Source organism: Diadema antillarum, unplaced genomic scaffold (genome assembly GCF_040938485.1).
Source record: "Diadema antillarum isolate AM-2024a unplaced genomic scaffold, OU_Dant_1.0 seq00000460_RagTag, whole genome shotgun sequence".
NCBI lineage: Eukaryota > Metazoa > Echinodermata > Echinoidea > Diadematoida > Diadematidae > Diadema > Diadema antillarum.
The window spans coordinates 2,804,572-2,824,335 of record NW_027271431.1 but is presented as its reverse complement, the minus strand read 5'-3'; the positions used below and the strand labels follow the sequence as shown (position 1 = coordinate 2,824,335).

Sequence of the window (19,764 nt, the reverse complement as noted above, 5' to 3'; positions counted from 1 at the left end):
ATAAGTGATATTGAAACATTCTTAGCATAGATCACGTCTTAGCCTTTTCCTAAGTGGCAACTCCTTTGAAGCTGTTATTCGGATTTCTGAAGAGTTCAGTTTTGATATGAAGGGGGCAATAGTGCAGAGAGCTTTCATTTATTCATTAACCCCTTGAGGACGAGTCCCAAGTATACTTGGGCAAGTGTGTATGGGAAATGTATGTTGTAGCAAAATCTGTCTGTCCTCAAAGGGTTAAGTATGTCATGGAATGTTTGGATCTTCTATGCAAATGAAATGCATGTTAACTTGAAGGGTTAGAAAGGTATCATGCCACTAAACAATTTTCAAATTAGTGTTTGTTGCACTTTCCTTGATGAAGGAGATTAGAATTCCTGATCCGTTGATCTGGCTCGAGCAGTGACAAGTAAAGTGATAATTCATTGTGTGCAATGGCTTCAGGAGTTACCCTAAAGTCCCATTTTTGCATGGAATTATACTATTTCCTCTGATGAGTGAAGAGAGAGGACAGCTTGTCTCTGATGGATGATGATACTAAAGAGCTACGGAGGAATCTGGGGGATCATAGGATTGGAGGATGCCCCAAAGACAACCTGCATTTATAGAACCCCTTATTCTGTGTGGTGTGAATGATACCATGCTACCTGAAATAAGAGCTAGACACATGACTATGTGCACAAAAATCATCTTTTTAAAGTATGAAAGTAGAAATGGTAGCATGATCAAAATATACTTTTAAAAGGAACATTATTGCATCATTGTTATCATCCTGATTGTTATTCATAGTTGTAGTAGTAGTAGTAGTAGTAGTACAATGTAGTAGTAGTAGTAGTAGTAGTAGTAGTAGTAGTAATAGTAGTAGTAGTAGTCAGTAGTGGAAGAAATATTGTTGAATTGTTAGCAGCTGTAGATATATAGGAGTAGTGTCATTGTCACTATCATCATTTTCATTACTACAATTTATTACCCTCCACCAAGGCAGACAAGCTGATGTCAAGCTACCATGAAATCAAATTTGGTAGATGTGCAACGAAAAATTGGTTATGAGGATCTTTTTCACGGCATGAAACTTTTGCGAATCACCACTGGCATTCAGTGCACTGTGTAGACAAACACTTTTTTGTGCATTTTGCTTTTGCAAATCTTGGCTCATGAGATTTGTGAGAGTTTCATGCACATGGAAAAAAAAATAATCACTCAATGTATTCGAAACTGATATAATGCAACATTTTGTAGGTCTAAAAAACAGGTGCTGTGGTTTTGTTTTCCTAAGAAATATGTGGTTTTGGTCTATTACTACACAGGAGTAGTAGTTTATATTTGATGTAGTCACATAAAAGAAGGCATTCACTCATGTGGTAGTTGTCCCAAATATGTACAAATATGACTTCAAAGTTTGTGAGTAGTACCGAGTTATAGTGTGACCTAAGAACAGGCTGTCATAATGCACTGATATAAAAAAAATATTGACAAAAACAAAACAAAACAGCAATTCTGAGATAAGTAAAGGATAATCTTATTTCTCCTGTTATTCTGAGAAGAGAGACATCAGCACATAAAGAAATGTGCCAATGAGTTCTTTAAATCTGCAAGCAAGGATTGGGTAGAAGTAGTTATCAAAGTCACTTTGAAGGCTGTACCCAAAGGGACATGTTTGGTTGTAATAATGTGAACCATTTCACAAATATGCAGATGTTATTTCACATTCTGTGTTTGAGTCACTATTCACAGTCCCGTAATCACATTCAATGGGTTTGTCGGCTGCTCTGCAGTTAGGTTTTCCAGAACCAGGCACAAAACAATTGAATAAGATACCACAGAATCACTTGCATTCACAAAAAGTATGTGTGGAATTTTTGTTCAAAGACACAGTTATTTGTTGTCTTTTCAGTTGATGTACTCAACAATAATCAGTTATCCATGGTAGATATTGTTTACCAATGAAAAGTCAGCATTTAAAGGCATTATTTACAATTTGCAGATGAAACAAAAACTTAGCTTTATATTGTATTGCTTCAAAATAGTTCTACAATGTGAGTTAGGGATAGAAACAACCAATGTGAAAAGGTTAATCATTATAACCAGTGTTAAGTATTGTTAGATATACAAAATGTGAACAGTATGATAAAATTGTTTCTAGAATGAACCATCTATAGTTGGGCAAGTCCAAGATAATGCGCGCATTACGTATGGGACATTCAGAGACTTTTATGACCTGAAAAATAGTGTTAATGGCCTTTGATCATATTGAACTTCATCATGGTGATTGATATCTAGAAGAAGTATAAACATGTAAAAAATTGAGAAAAATGACCTTGACAATTATATTCTAGAAGAGAAAATATGTGCCGTTACGTATGGGACCAGAAAACTTTTGTTTTTTTGAACATTTTTTTCAACCTCAAAACTCTCTGAAAGTATTTCATTCTATAACTTATAACTCACTGTGATGAAAGTCACAACACTCAAGATTATCACAGGTAAGTTTCATGTCATTAGGCAAAAAGCTCTAATTACAGGTTCTAATTAAAGACAGACATGACGTGTTACGTATGGGACAGTTACGTATGGGACAGTTTGTCCCCCATTCATTTAGTGTGTGGAGAACCATGTTTATGGGTATTTTGCATAATTATTGTAGTAAAATCAGTTGAAACTACTCAAATACTGATCCAGATTGTCAAGGAAACATTATTCCCCGAATATTCACCATCATAATCATATTCAATCATATCTTTATATTTTTATGACCAACCTGAGTATGCATGCCCTTTGTCCCCCATTCATTTAGTGTGTGGAGAGCCAAGTTTATATGGGTATTTTGCAAAATAATTTTGCAAAATACCCATAAACAAATTTTTGCATAATGATTGAGGTAGAATCAGTTGAAATTACTCAAATGCTGTTCCAGATTGACAAGGGAACAATATTCCCCGTATATTTACCATCATAATCATATTTAATCATATTCTATATTTTTTATGACAAACCTGAGTATGTATGCCCTATTTTTATCAGGATAGTTACTACTGAAAAATTGAATAGTTTAAAGTGTTTACTTCCATTGATGAAGGGCAGTTTGCCATTTAGTTTCAACAAAAAATGACTTGACACAAGAAATATTAATTTTAATAAATAAGCAATACCTGCTGCGTGGAACCCCAGTGATGGAGTAGATATATGATGTCTGTCTAGCAGTCAGGTCATTGATTCGTGTCACACCTCGGTATGTATACCCATGAATTTTGTCGTGGCTACTATTGAAACTGAATAAGGACAATTTGTGTAATGCTTGCAATAAAAAGGAATCATTTTACTTTATATATTTTTTTGTATATAACATATATCACAACCATTTCAAATTGGATCTCCATCACATAAACTTTGGAATCCTCTAGTCTTAGGATTGTATGCTCTTTAGTAATTCATATAATTGGTTTCCAATCATCTCATTAAATGTTGAAAACTGAATCCCCATTTCTACAAAAACTATACCATCCCTTTAATGCTGATTTTTCATTGTGTATTTTGCCATTTTCCCCTCCCCCTTTCTGAAAATTGTTCAGTCAAGTACATGCATTGTTTCAAGTGTCTAAAACTCAAAAAGTAGCTACAGTGTTGGGATGCTTTCTTCAGGATGATTGACCATTTGTGTACTGAGAGACCTTCCCAGCTAGCTACTATGCATTCACATGCATTTTGTATGAGGATGTCCCATACGTAACACATTTGTCCCATACGTAACATTATTTTAATGCCTAATAGAATATATTTCTTTTACTGTTTTTTCTTTTTTCTATGGTATTTAGTTTCTCTAAACAATAAATTAGAACTTTCCAAAAGGGCATTAAAATATCCATAGCAATTTCAGAAAAAACCTAAAAAAATGACCTCAATTTGTTACGTATGGGACATCTCATGATAAGACACGAGCTAATTTGCATAATCATTTGCATAATCCCTAAATTTTTATACCAAGTTAAACTATTTGATGAACTTCTTATGTCCACATATTAATCAAATATCATTTGCTTTCCTTTGAATTAATATGAATTTTTATAAATGTCCCATACGTAACGCTGTGTTTCACATTTATGCAAATGAAGCCCTTGAAATTTGCATAAACTTACATAATATCATTTTTTCCTCCATGGAAATCAAAACTTCAACTCATAAGCTTCAAAATTATACCAAACACGTCAATATTGAGCAAAGATGAAATTTTGCCTTCTGAGGGGACCTTATCTTGGACTTGCCCAGTTATGGTTTGGTGAGAAAAAAGTGATATCTCCTGACATTATAGGCTTTTTTGCAAAATTTTTATATGGTAGGATGCTTATGAGACAACTGACCTACATATATGTATCAAATGTGATAACTCGAACATTTTTTAAGTCACTGTTCCCGATGGTAAACAAAGAACTAATGATTCTATTGAGATATGTTGAAGCTTTATAATGAATTCTTCCATTTTAGGCTAAAAAATAGCATATTCAGGTGATTTGTGTTAGGTAAGAAAAACGACCCTGTTCTTGTGCTGTGAGTCAAACTCCTTTCACTGGTTAGAAAAGGGTAAACATGTCATGGTCATTGCACTGAAGATAAGTTGTATGATTTGAAAATATTTTCATCATGCTAAAGGTACAATGTGCTCACGTATTGCACAACATTGAGCTGTAAGACAAATTGTATAAAATGATCTATCCATTGGCGGGATTGGACCATACTTAACACATGGTATATTTCTCAGTGTTTTTATTCTAACTGACTTTTGTGAAATTAAGAACTCACAAAAGTTATTGCCACCCATGACTGAAATGCCCCATATATCATCTCCCAGGTGAGAGATCATTAAATTTTTTCCATAGTAGGGATCATATTTATTTCACATTCCCTCTCTGTGCTTGTTGATCATGTTGGCAATCGCTAGCAAAATTTTCTCACAAGGACCACTTCACAAAATGTGACAGTCGTGAAACATAATTAATGTATATGGCATACACAGTAAATTATAACCACCCAGTATTCCATGTCATACTGCTGTGGACTTGTTGTAGCAAATCAAATCATGTTGGTACTTTGACAATTAGATAGCACTTCTATAGTATACATATTTCATAGGAAAGATGTTCACTAATCATAACTTCGTTGAGTCCCCAAAGTTGGTATTTTTTAATCTTATTGATCATTTTGAAGGTAGTATGATAGCCTGTGGCAGTCGTCAAGCTGACCATGGATCTCACCAGCAGTTCAGTCCCAATCCTCTCTACAAGCTGGCCTGGCACTAAAAGCTTGATCATTATTGGAACAGAGTCAAGAAATAATTTTTTCTCAGGAAATTAGTTTTTAGTGTAGCAGTGTCGAAATTATTTTGGGTATAATTACTCTGCGGAGTACAGGCTGTTTTTATTCAATGTGAGAAAATCTCACACCATGCTATTGTGAAACTGTAACAGTTACGGTGTATTAGTGTATCAGCCATACATAGCGCTCACAAATCACATAAAGTTCATTAGGTTTTGAGTTTTGGGGTGTATGTTTTGTTTTGGGGTTTTTATCAAACTCATCAAGGACTGTGTCTTAAATATATTTCTCTTTTTCCTTTTTTTTTTTTTTAAGGTTTGGCCAGAGGAACTGGCATACATCCATCCTGCTTTTCCTTGAATTCTATAAATCAGTCTCCTGGCAGAGGTTTGAGAGATGCTTCCGCCCGGAGAATGATTAACTGCATCAATGCATGCATGCTGAGATGAGCCATGCATACTGTCTCCTTGCTTGCTTGCTTGTCCCCAACTCACCACTGGTTAGGTGACGGGAGAAATTGAATACATGCAACGTTTTGGCTGCAGCGCCCCGCGTCTGCTCGATCCATCATTGCTTCAGAGGCTGTGAGGCGTGTCTCGCATGCTACATCAAGTTCTCATTCCGGGGAGGGAAACAAAACAACGGCGTTGCTTTTGAAGTATGATGTTAGACTAATGGGTTAGATGCATTTCCTCCAAAACAACAGAGGTAAAATGCGATATTAAGACTACTGGTAATTAAAACACCAAGTGTTTTGGACCATGAACAAGAGGAAAAAAGAGAAAATAAAGCCACTACAGTGTGATATTGTTTGCCATTTTTTGAGCTAAACTTGTGAAGAAAGTGGGTTTAATGAATGCCATATTCTTTTAGTGTATTAAGTTTGTTCAGTCTGTTGCCACACAATAAACATGTGTGATAGCTATCACTTGCAAAGGTGTATCTACTAAACACAGTCAGCAGATATGCCCCACTATTGACTCTTATCCTAGTTTTAATGACAAAGCAATCATAAATAAATTTCAAAGAACAGAAATATGCTGGTGTTAGAGGCTGCACATAGCAACTAACGCTAACGGGGCAAATGGTGTTCTACTCTTTGAATATTTGCAGACGTTGAAACGTTGAGAGTTCGAAGTCCACCAACTTCAATAATTCCCCTGTCTGTGTGTTTGCACAATTCTATTGAGTTTGTTTGAGCCGCGAAGTTTTGAATGATTCAGTTGGCTGCAAGGAGAAAATTTGGCTGGATGGTATTGTTCGGTTGGACAGATGACCGTCTTGACCATACACAAGCTATTTACCTGTCTAGGCAGTGAATATCATCTGTGATTTGTTTGAAACACCATTCTGTTGGACAATGGGATTGAATCGCAAACGGCCGGTGAGTTGATATTTGAATTGGCAGTAGCTCTACCGCAGTGCGTGGAATGAATGCCTGCTGCTTGTAGTCCATGTGGTACAGGGTCATATCGTTGATATGGTGGACCAACATGCTCTGTACATTACATAATTCATTCACACACGAAGATGTTTGCATTAAAACCTACCTCATGTCATAGGTCTGTTCAAATCATATCACATTGCTGTCTTTCATTGACTGAAGCAAATTGCCGTGATTAAATAAAATAAACTGAACTGACCTGAAACTGACTGGAATAACAAAATGATGTGATGCCTGAACAGACATGGATATTCAATATGACCATGTTAAATGAAAACATGGGATAATTATTCTAAAGTAGCGTTTATGTTACAATGCCTTCATTGTGCCATCTTCTTGAAACACTGTACATTGCAAGGTGAAAACGACCGTTTGTACTCGTGTTTTACATGCGAATATGTAGGTTATCATTGCCACTTCAACTGTAAGAAGCTTATCTATGTGGGCTGTGCAGGATGTGTGGGAACATCAAAAATACAGGCCGTGAATTCTGGTGAAGTTTATTCCAAAAAAGATATTTATCTAAAGTGGCACAAAAAAAAAAAGAAGCACCCATTTCCTTTGTGGAAGGTCAAAATATATGCAGGGCAAGTAGTTCTCATGAGTGTACAATGGTACTGTAAAACATGATATATTCGCGGCACGAAATTTTCGCGAATTGGAGCCGACGGCCTTTTTCGTGGCATGAAATTTTCGCGATTTGCCACTGGCGTTCAATGCATACACAAGAAATTTTGCGTGCATTTTAATTTCGCGAATCTTGGCGCTCGCGAAATTCGCGAAATTAAAATGCACGCGAACATTCCTCGTTTTACAGTATTGACTAAAAAAAAAATGGCAGTCAGGGGCTACCCTACAGTGTTTCTCACTTGCTCTGTAGCTAACTTTAGTAACAATTTTTGCATGCTCAGCTTGGCAAAAAAACTGTAATGCCCAGCTGATTGATTGAGCAAGTAAAAGCACAGAATTGGATGAGAATGATATTTCAGGCATATAGAGAGAGGACTATGCAAGTATTTCTGGGAAAGATTGATTTTGTACTGTACATGTCTTAAAGGACAAGTTCACCTTCATAAACATAAGGATTGAGAGAATGTAGCAATATTAGTAGAACACATCATTGAAAGTTTGAGGAAAATCAGACAATCCGTTCAAAAGTTATGAATTTTTGAAGTTTTTGTGCAGTACCCGCTGGATGAGAAGACTACTGCAGTGTATGAATAACTTAGATGTCACATGCGTACAACAATATAAGGAAAATATAAAGAGAATTTCACAAAATTCCATCTTTTGAAAAAAGTACACATTCCCCTGACTCGCTACCGATAAATGTTATGGGTAATATTATTCCCCCTGCCTTTAGAAAGAGGCAAGTCAATTGCTCTTTTATTATGCGAAAAAAGTGAAAATATGTTGAATTTTCTTTTATATTTTCTTTATACTGTTGTACGCATATGACTCACAAGCTGTAGTAGTCTCCTCATCCAGCGGTTCCAACACAAAAATTTAAAAAATTCATAACTTTTGCATCGATTGTCCAATTTTCCTCAAACTTTCACTGATGTGTTCTACTAATATTGTTGCATTTTCTCAATCCTTATGTTTATGAAGGTGAACTTGTCCTTTAATGTGAGGAGGTCTGCTCTTCTGTTGAACTATGGATGAATTAAGTCTTCATTAATGACTGATTAACTTGTACCGCACACTGTTAATGATCTTGCAGATGCTTCAGCTCTGCTAATGCATCCTGTCTGCACTGAGAATGCCACGTCGACTCTGATAGAATACATTTTCTTCATTAAAAGACCTGTAGGGTGGTGTTACACTGTTTCAATAAAGGGGGATTTCAATATCATATTCCTTGACACAAAATCTCTTGTGATGGACAAAAAGATGAGATTTATGGCCACTAATTGACCTAATCATGAGATATTAAAAGTTGGTAATCAATCCGTCAAGTGCTGGATGTCACATTTTTATGATTTTATTCTGTATTTGTTTGTTAGTTGTTTGCAACTCTTGCAGCGCAGATATATGTATGTACGTAGGTTTTGTGTTTTTTAGAGGTATGTGTTACAAATGTATTTTATTGTTATTATTATCATTATTATTATTATTACTACTACTACTACTACTGCTACTATTATTTTTATCATCATAATCATTACTTTCATTAGCAGTATTGTTGTTATCATAACTTTTTGTTTCATAAGTGAGAATATGATACAATATGTTCTCTTCCATTTAGCCCTGTTATGTTCATATTTAGAATTGTTCAGAAGCCTCTTATTAATTGTGCAACTAATCATTAAATATTAAAGATACTCATTTTAGAAGGCAAAAGTTTGTTCCTCAACCATGCTTTCCCATATATTTCCTATTTCTTTTGTGCAGATTTAATGATTATAACCATGTTCAAGCAACTTTTTCCAGTGTAAGATATGATTTGAAATGCAGTTAAGGTGATTGAATGGTGTTAAGATAATAATTTCTGTAGCTAAATTCCCCCAGGATAAGATGGGTTAATGTGATAGGGAAATGTCTGGGATCATAATAATGAAATCAAAATATGGAATTGAATTTATGCTCCTGATTTCGTGAATGTCACAGGGAAAAATTTGAGGGCTTTAGAATGAGGACCCTCTCTCTATGCTCTGTCAAACATAAACTGAGTACATGGTTGATTCAGCACCAGCTTGTCATCTACAGGCAGGTGCGCCAAATTATGAATATGAAATCACTGATGTAATGACTACTTCCTTTAGGGATTGATACAGTAAGAGAGACGTATGGGTGAAATTGATAAAGCTATCAGGGATTGATGGGGACAGATTAACTCTTTCATTAGTCCAGACATATATTCTACATGAGATGTCATCAGTACGTCAATAGCTGTCTGGGTGGTGGTGGTGGGGGGGGGGGGGGGGGGGGGGGGGGGGGGTGGGGGTTCAAGCACATCCCCAATTGCCCTGCAGAGTCATATATTTTATGTACAATGTAGCTTTGCATTTCAATTCTGTGGTAAGATTTCTGGAATTTTAGAAGGGGAGAAAAAGTAATATTGTTATTCATTTGTAAGTAATGTAAAACTATCATGTAATACGGGGCCATTATACCTTCCATCAACACCATATTTGTAGATAAACTGATTGATCCCGACTGTGCGAGTGCCTCTCGTATGTTGATGGGAATATTCAATTATCATTGATTCTAAGTAGCCACACTTAGGCTGTGAATGTTCATTGCTCGACTGGATGAGCTAATGAGGCGAACGGGAAGCCTGCCAAGCTCTGGCGGTAACGGCAAAGTGGCTCTCTACTCGTCCAAGAACTCTCAAGCCAATGTCATAGATGAGTAGATTTTATATCTTTTTGGGGGGAAGTGGGAAAGTTTTTCACGAGAGAGAACTAACAGTTCGCCAGTCAGAAAACAACAAGCAACTGTTTTCGCAATACAGACTTTCCCTAACGATATCATGTTGCAATATTATGTTAAATGTTGCTTCTCAATTCAGCCAAAGCCTTAGATCTATATTTTGTCAGAAAAATCACATACCGTGGTAAAAATTTTCAGCCGAACGATATGGGTGTTTGCTCGTGTTGGCATAGTTATAGAGATGTTGACGATCCCACTACCAGCATACCAGGATCATATGCTCCGTCTTCCATGGAAATAGGTTTCAGCTTTTCTTTTCCCTTATTGCCCTCGGTTACCATGGTGTCAGTGCCCTCATCAGCGTATTGGGCTACAGGATCCTATGTGCAAAGGTGTCTAGCCACATCAAAAATATCGCTGGTTTCTCGTTCCAACTTGGATAACGATTTTTTTCAAAATTGGCCATATGTCAGCCAAAATGTTTAATGTACAGAGTTTTAGGTCTATTGAGATAGTTTCTTCAGTCATAGGCAGGAAATATTGTTACTTAAAACAATTCTACTGATATTAATTAAAATTTGATGAACTAATTTCAGCTGTACTTGAGAACAGAGGCTATAAATCAGACGTCATAGAATTGTATTGCTATTTCACCTCACCAGTTTTACCCGCTTTTATTTCACAAAACTTTCTTATTGAGTTATTTAATTTCATATTGAGCAATCAAATACACTGATAATGTAGATGTGATGATTATGTGTTTGAAAGGTACAAGCAATGAAACAAAATATGTGTAAACCCATTTAAGCCCATGAGAAAGTTTGACAAGAAACATAAACACCCTTTGTGGACATATCAGTTTCTGTTTATGTTTTTTACAGTTTCAGTTCTGTTAATGAGGTGTGTACAATACACATCATGCCACCCAACAGCTATGCAGATTGTGTTTGCTAGAAGAATTCCCTGCTGTAGCACACACAGGGCTATCACGGCTTAAGCTGATTAGAGGCAAACATTGCTGCTTGTTTTATGGTTGCTCCTGAATACCTGTGGGTGATACAACTTGGTAACAGGTGACTAGTCCATTGCTAAGAGCACAGCACAAAGGACTGACCACTGTACCCTGTAGGTGTGACCGATAGAGCATCAGAGGAATAGCCATTGTGCTGGACGCACAATTGCTACGTGGTCAATCCAGTATCACACCGCATGCTACCTACATGTACCTCGCCTTGTCAGGATTGATACTTGGACATAACTATGGAATAAGTTGGCCTCTCCAGTAATTAAGCAGAGGATATCACTCAAATATACTCACAAGTGGTTCCTGTTTTATGCCTTGTGGTATTGCAATGTTCGTGGTGAACAAAACAGGACTTGAACTCTACTACTCTTGACGAGATACTCCAGTGATTCGTGGTTTTGTTGGCCCATTTCCTTCTTACAGTCGCAAGATCAACATCTTCCTTTCCTTTTCGGAGTTAGTTATCAGGACTATCAAGCGAGAGAATGAATGTTCTTGCCAGTTGAAAATTCCTGATCTCTTATTGATTTTGGACAGGAGTAGAGAGTGGTTATAACTCAGGCAAACAAGGCTGTGTTTGTTTTGGGGAAGATGATGACAGAATATCACTGTGTTGTCCGTGTGTACCAATTTCCCTAGTGCAGATGCTGTGACTGAAGTTTCATTCAGGATTGCGATAGCAGGTGGAAGCATTTCTATGCAGGACTTTTTGTCGAAGTAAGTGTGGATCGTGAAGAAATTCCGCAATGCCTACTTCGAAAGGAGAAACTGGGGAAACCAAAGGAGAAGAAATGAATAAGGAGAAGGGGCAGAAAGAGGTAGATGTAGGGACCAGCGGTGAGAAGGGGCCACCCGTGCCCACAATTCAGACCCCCAAAATGGCGAGAGGCGACCACACAGCCTCGCTGGAAAGGACTCCCAAGAGCGGCAAGAAGTTCATCGCACGATCGGTGTCCAATGCGGCGGCCAAGATGCTGAGGAACGGAAGGTGGAAGAGAAAGGAAGACCCCAAAATAGATGAGGACAGCATCGGGGATGACCTCAGCAGTGATGGAGTTCAGAGGACCGGGAGCAAGGAGGAGGAGGAGGGAGACGGGAGGATCGACTATGATTGTAACTCAATGGACAGGAGAGCCACAGGGACTGAGGAGTCCCCAGACAGGCCCAAGAAACAAAAGGGGAAGAAACTTAAAGTTGATAGGGATCGCAGAAGGAGCAATCTTACCTTACCTGACTTCTCAAAGGTATCCACCAATAAACCCCAAAATCTATGCAGGTGTAATTTTCACTTTTAAGTATGCCCAACCAAAATAATAATAAGAAGAAGAATAAGGCTTTTGTGTATGTTGGTGTCCTGCATGCTTTTTGTACTACTCAAGTATGACAATTTGATACCTTTTTTTAAATATTTTTTCACCCCATAATAGGAATGTGTGCTCACTTTGCATCATTAACTCCTATGTTACTTGGTTGTAGATTTTTAAAGGGAGACTGATTTAGATTTTAAAAATTTGCCTTGATATACTATTTTTTGTTTAAATTAACATAATGGATATCTGAACAGTTGCACTGTTTTTCACATTCTATTTTAGGCTTAGCTGTGAAAAGTGAATTGCCTTTCTAGGCCTAGAATGGGGACTGCTTTGAGTCCACACAATAAATCAGTAGAATTTCAAAGACAGATTAAATGTGTGTCTCATAAGAAGAAAGGTTTACCATAGAGGCAATTACACTGCCACTAAAAAAAGAAAGAAAAGATGCTCATCCCAGGTTTTTGTTTTTGTTTTTTCCTGGAAGTCACTTGCAGCTATCTGTAATATGAGCGAAAAAACAGAATTGAAAAACCCTTCTCTGGAGTGGAGTTTTTGAAATTCCACTGTCACCAGTTTCATTTCAGTATTTTGGCAGTGTAAATGCTTGCTTGTAGGATCACCAGATTTACTACGGTTTTTGGTCATGTGACATCTGCCATTTGCTTGGGAGGAATCTTTTGCACGCCTGCCTACACTCAAGGATAGTGGCAAGTTGCGATTGTGCACTACTTACAAAAAAGCCGTGGAATATTGGTTTTTGTTGCACATTCGCATTTCCTGCCAAAACACTGAGAAGTTGTTTTTTCTGACTGTGTAAATGGTACCAGTACATCAAAAAACTTTGGTTTTCCCCATTCAGCCTTTTTTTTTTTTCAATGTAAATGCCCATTACTACAAGGCTTTTTGATAACAGTAACAGCAACATTCCATCAAACCCTCACCATGCAGACATGTTCAAGATGACACAAAATACAAGACTGATAAAACATGTTCCTTGAAACTGTCAAGACATTGACAACTGGACAAGGAAGAACGTACTTCACATTGTTTAGTTCTCTTCACATTGTTTAGTTCTAAGAATAGAAATGAGGTTCTTATGTTTAGTTCTCAGTGACCTTCCTTAGCACTCACTCACCTTCCTTCACGTTCACTCAGCTGGCTGATAATACAGCATCGATGTTGGAATTGAAAGCAGCGGCATACCATGGTGATGACAGTCCCCCCTCTTCCCCCCTATCCCAAACCCTAGAAGATTAGGGTGGGACCTCAAGATGTCAGCATGGGTTTGAGTGACAGTCTGGAGATATCTCCATCTGTAGTCTTGCAGGAATCATCCGCTCAGACCCACAGGTGGCTTGGCATTACACCCATTCAATGATGGTTACACTTTAATACAATTAGCTATTCCGGAGGTTTGTTAGTCTGAAAATACAATAAGATTCGTTATTCCAAGTGTTCGTTATTCTGGAGGTTCGTGAAGGCTTGTTATTCTGGAGATTCATCAATGCTCATTATTCTAAAGGTTCATCAATCCAAAAAAGAAAAAGGGTTTGTTTTTCTCTGAAGATTTGCTAATCCGAGAATGAAAACAAGATATGTTTTCTGAAGGTTCAAAAAACGAAATAAGGTTCTTAATTCTGAAGATTTGTTAGGATGCATCATCTTTACATTTCGGATTAACAAACCTTATTTCATTTTTGGATTATTTTTGTTTCCAAATGGAATGCAAAAATCAACAGGTCATCGGTGATGTAATGTTTGACTTTCAAGGTCATTCACAGTTAATGAAGTCAGATAGTGATTGCCCGCAAAAAGTGGCTGAAATGCATTCACTCTTTTTTCTTCAAAATCTGGCATTTTTAAACATATTTTTTGCTTATATTCTTCTTATCTACAGTTTAGCAACATCCGCAGCTCCAACAAGCCAGGGCGCAAGGATACTTCGGCGAAGCAACCTCGAAGTGCCCAACCAAAGCAATATGTGGCCGACGAGACAGATGCGCAGGAGGAGTATGAACGGTCACTTCAGGCCATGTTGACCGACCAGGAGGTCATTGCGGCCTTTGACCGCATGCTGGTGAGTACAAGCGCAAAACTTCTGATTTTCGTCAAATTTGGAAGATTACTCAAGAAACAGGCCTGCACTAACTCAGGCATGATATTTTTGTTGGTCTTATTTCTGCTGTTACTTGCCACTGCTAGAAGCTTTGGGGATCACGGGATGAAAGGCATCTTTGCTTGGCAGACATATTTCTCCCATGTTAGAAACTGATCCTTCCCCTATCACATTCCATATTCCGTATCAAGATCTCAGCTACCGCTGTCATCACTGACCCCACCCCATTGGGTGTGTGTGATGAATTCCAGACATTCAGGGCAGTTCGAGACCTCACAAAAGTAAATTTTAAAGCTGTAAAATAAATATGAGAATACGTTCACAGCAGAAACCTAAATCTCGAGTACATTGTATGCCTGTGTACAGGAAAGTTTTGCCAGTGTTTAAAACTGCACCAAGCTGTGATACATGAGCCACATTGTGGCTTTTTGAGACACTGGAAGATGTTCCACGGCTGTAACATATGATTGTAAAGTCCATTGAGGTGCTAAAGGGTGATCTGGATGCTTTTCCTAATTTACCCTTTCTTCTTAATGTACTACAAGAATATTCCTGCCAGAATGGCAGTATTTGACAGAATTTGGTGTACACAGTAAAATGGTATCTTCATTCCCTAATATGGAAAGAGGAAATATTGACAATGCCACAAAAAGTAAAATAAAACCACTTTTACATTGAATGTAAAGAGCTGGTTGCTAAGTGCACACTGAAAATATATGTAAGCAGTTAAGGTTGCAATGCACATTCAATTGTCTGCCTTCTTCTGTTTGGTTGTCATAGTAACCAAACATGTTGTGACTGGGGTACACCCAAAGGTTCACATAATGTCTGTGAGGTTAGAATTGAAAGTAGGCTGTTATAATCAGACCATGTTTCGGTCTCCAGCCAGAATGAACTCTCCGCTGGGTTTATGGGCACAGCAAGACAACATACAAAACATGTTACAAGATGTAATAAAAATAGACAAATATGCTAAAGTAATTCAGTGTGTACTGTATTGTTTTGTAGCCATATGTTAAAGATGATAAGTAGCAGATATACAAATGTGATGATGGTTACTGAGACTCGTGGGGAAAGGAATAATCCTGCATAGCTGAAGATGAAAGCTCCCCTATCCCCAATCGCTGATGGTTTGTATTATGACCTTGTGATGCAGTCAGAGTAAGCACTGATTGTGAAAGGACTTATGACTCACTCCTACAGCACATTATCCATCCAAATAGTTGTAGAACCAACCCAATCCCCACCACTGTGACTTGCGAAATACATTCCTTTTTTATTGCTAAGTCAATTCAATTTATTTATATATTCTTTTTACAAATAAAACACAACAAAAAACTTGAAGAGTTATAGATATTGAAACTGGGCACAAAATATCAAATACACTTGTATGTACATGAGGACAAGAACACATAGACATGATTAAAAGACTCAAGGGGACACAGCCGAAATGGATGAGAGACTATCCTTTCGTCTAGGCCGACCCATTCAAATGCATAATGTGGTGATTGTCTGTGTGGGTGTGGGTGTGTGTGTGTGTGTGTGTGTGTGTGTGTGTGTGTATGTATATGAGATAAACCCAGTGACATGGCAGCAGCTGCCTTGCCTTCAAAGAGCCTCACTACCTAAACCCCTTCATGCCTGGTGAAATCCAGACCCCACGGCAGTTTTTTATGCAATCATTAAATATGTCATGTTTTGTTATTTGACTGATAATCCCATTGTTTAGTAGAAATGGTTCTGTAAAATCTTCCTTGCCAGAGCACCTGGCCTTGAATTAGACTTGAGAATCCTCTGTCTGAGCATCACCATGTATGAAAGGCAGATGGGGTAAAAACAACAAATGTCAGGATGTAGCTCTCCATAAACATAGTACAATATTTTACAGTTTGCAGAGTAACTTGGACATTTTGTTTAAAGACATTTTTTAGTTGAAATCATGGAAACAAGATCATTTCGGGGCAAGTCTAATATAGACTATGGGGATAGATTATACTGTACAAGATCTTTTGTTTTAAGTGTAGCCATCTACAGCTATATGCTTGAGGGATTACATACCTGTATTTTGATATAATGTCATAATCCTTTGTAAATTAACGTTGTGCCACAGGGCATCATTCATATCATATTTCGTATTTCATGACGTCAGTGTAGAGTACAGGTCAGTATACCTCAGCTATTAAAATAATTTGGTACAGAGGCATTCTTGTTGACATTTTTATGTCAAATGTGTCCTTGTACGTGATAAAATGCACCCATGTCAATATAATGAATATGACCTTTCAGTCTGGCTCAGTGTCAAATTTAATTATTGTATGTAAGGTGTAGGCCCCATATTTAGTAAATTTCTAATATTTGTCGTCATCAGATCTAGCTTTATGATGTAGATGAGAGAAATCAGAAGTATTGATGATATGAAATGAGACTTGTCACGTAATTACAACCTGTGCGTAAGAAAATGAATCTTGAGGTGAGGTTGAGGTTCTGTTTGGTCTTAATCATCCACAGCTGTGGCACGCACAATAGCACGATCGGCAAACTGCTCGGCGTATAGGGGTTTCTACTTATTCAGACATAGTTTCGATTTGGACATTCCGGGAAGACTGGTGCGTGAGAGTGTTTATGGTGCAAACATGAGTGATTAATATTTGGGCTTTGCTATTGCCACACGATCACCTTCTCTGGTGTTGAATGACTGCGAAGTCCTTCAGTTTGAAATGCTGGTTGCCTTTGAGCGTGCCTTGCGGGTTAAATGTATCCAAAGAATGGCTTCTACTAGCTGTGCAGGCTTTGTGTGCAGCAGATGACCTAGAGGGAAGGAAGTAGAAAATATGTGACCCGCTACAACAAAAGGATCCTAAAGTCGCTGAAGGGCGAGCCAATCATGGCCCAGAAAAATGCTATTTTCTGGCCTTTCCTTTGATCATTTAGCTTCGAAATTTCGACAGATGATAGAAGATACATTAGACTACAAAATTATGTTAAAAACAGAAATCCAAACGTTTTGACAGATTTTGGTGATCTGACTTCAGACTCGATTTTCTCGACTCACCCGTCAGCGACTTTCGAATCCTTTTGTTGTAGCGGGTCACATATGCCTTGGTATAAAGCTTGTGCGCACAAATTTGCTTTAATATAGAAAACATGGAAAGTGCAACCCGAGATGCATGGATTATACACAACAATGATCAAAAGTCAGTCATTCATCTCCACCAAAACACTGAAACACATGACTAATTTCCTATGCAGCAAATGACGTCAGCAATTAATGATCTCAGCTCTGTGATAATAAGTGGAATGTGTAGATTTTAAGGGAATGGTATGTAAAATGCAAAGCAGTATAAAATTCCATGCCCTTACATGCAATCCCAGTCAGTGTTGTTGTGTCAAATGTACAAATGTCAGGTGTATTTTAGCCATGGCAAAAATGATTGGGGTTAGTTTTTTACACTACTTTTATGATGCCTTTGATAGGATACACATCGATGTTGATTTTGTGTGTGTGTGTGTGGATGTGTGTCTATCATGTCTTTTGCTTGTGTAATGTGTATTTTTCCATGACAAAAACAAAATGATAGTGCAGTAAAATGTGTACAATGTTGTAAATGTTTGAACGAAATGACTGTAATTTTGTAATTTTATCTGGGTTTCCAGGCCTGTTATAGACAGAAAGATGAAGATGGGACTAACTTGTGTTCAATAAAGATATGATGCACAGACTGAGAATTTCCACATTGATCAGGCAAGACCATGTTTACACAGTACACTGGCTAATACCACAAAGTGCCCTCTACTTCCTCTGTCCATGCCATTTCCACCCAACGTCAAACTCACTGTCATCGAGTTTCAAATGCATGCACAAAGCCAAATCAACCAGTGTGTGACCAAACAAATTCCTTTGGACTGTAAAATTGTGAGTACAAAAGGTACTCCCTTTATTGAAGCCATAAGTCAGCTGCCGCACCCTCCCACAACTTTACGTTTTTGTAGTTACAAGCATGGCATAACTACACCAGCACTGTATGCAGTCAGAAAGGATGCAGTACCATGAAAAGAAATGAGTGGTACACAGGCTTTATTAGTGATTAAGAGGTCATGATGGTTAACAAGTTGAGGACGGTTTGATTTTGCTACAACACGCATTTTCCATGGACACCTGCCTGATTATACTCGGGACTCATCATAAACGGGTTGAGAATAGTAGAATAATTCCTTATCAGTTTACACGTACATGAAAATCATGGGTACTATTACTGATAATATACATGAAGTGATGTCAAAAAAACAAACAAACAAACAAACAAAACCCAGAGCCAGTTTGGACTCGGGTCGGGTGCGACAATCAGTCCTTTACTGGCTTGGATGGGAAATCAAATTTCTATCAAGTGACCTTAATTTATTCCATAACCTTTACTACACAGTAATACATACTACAATTCTGGTCAATCAAAAGCAGACACATTGACCAAGAATGATATCGTTTTAACAAAAACTTTGAGGACGTATTTATGTTCTTGAATTATAGCAATACCACACACCCTCATTTTAGCCCATGTAACCGTATTGAAAATTGCTTTTGTGGACAAAGTATATTGATACAGTATTTGGCTTTTCGGAAAAGTATGATCATACATATCGTATATAAATCTATAAAAGTTTTGATATAATTATGGTTATATCATCTGAAAGTAGACTACAGTTTGTGGTACAGTGTCGAATGAGTGGTACATTATGTCAGATTGTCTACAGTTTGAGGTTTATGCTGCAATAATGAACCTCAGGCATACTCCTCCACAGTCGTCAAAACATATCAGGTGTGGTTCTGTGAGTGGGTTGTAACCATAGCAACCAGGCTGTCTCAAGAGGCGCATAATGGCATCATGTATCATTGGGGTAAACAGGACCCAAAGTCAAACTGTCCGTACCGTTTCGACACCGTGCTCTTTCTTGCTGTCATCTTTCCTACAGTGTTTTATGGAGATATAAAAGACATTGAAGGGCTGTGTGCTCTCATTTAATTTGTAGCCAAAGACAGTTTCAGTACCATTAGGCAGTAATCAAAACCTACTTATTCCCCAATTAAAGACTCATTGAAAGTGCTGTAATTTCTATGAGCCTAATTAGGCACAGTGTCATGGGAATTTATGCACAAATTTCTAGGTCACATCCGTGCTGGAGAGGGTCCAAT

The 19,764-nt window shown here is 37.7% G+C and overlaps 1 protein-coding gene across 5 annotated transcripts in view; it reads left to right on the top strand.

Moving 5' to 3' along the window:
- LOC139733109 (protein diaphanous homolog 2-like) overlaps positions 1 to 19,764 on the top strand; it is a 97,044-nt gene that overhangs the window by 43,052 nt on the left and 34,228 nt on the right. For 3 of the 5 annotated variants that reach the window (XM_071643956.1, XM_071643953.1, XM_071643954.1), the window contains exon 2: positions 14,358 to 14,537. In XM_071643956.1, coding sequence (XP_071500057.1) covers positions 14,358 to 14,537 — 180 coding nt within the window. Of the gene's footprint in view, positions 1 to 6,548; positions 6,689 to 11,422; positions 12,392 to 14,357; positions 14,538 to 19,764 lie in introns of those variants that run through there. The other 2 variants (XM_071643955.1, XM_071643952.1) reach the window with 2 other exon arrangements.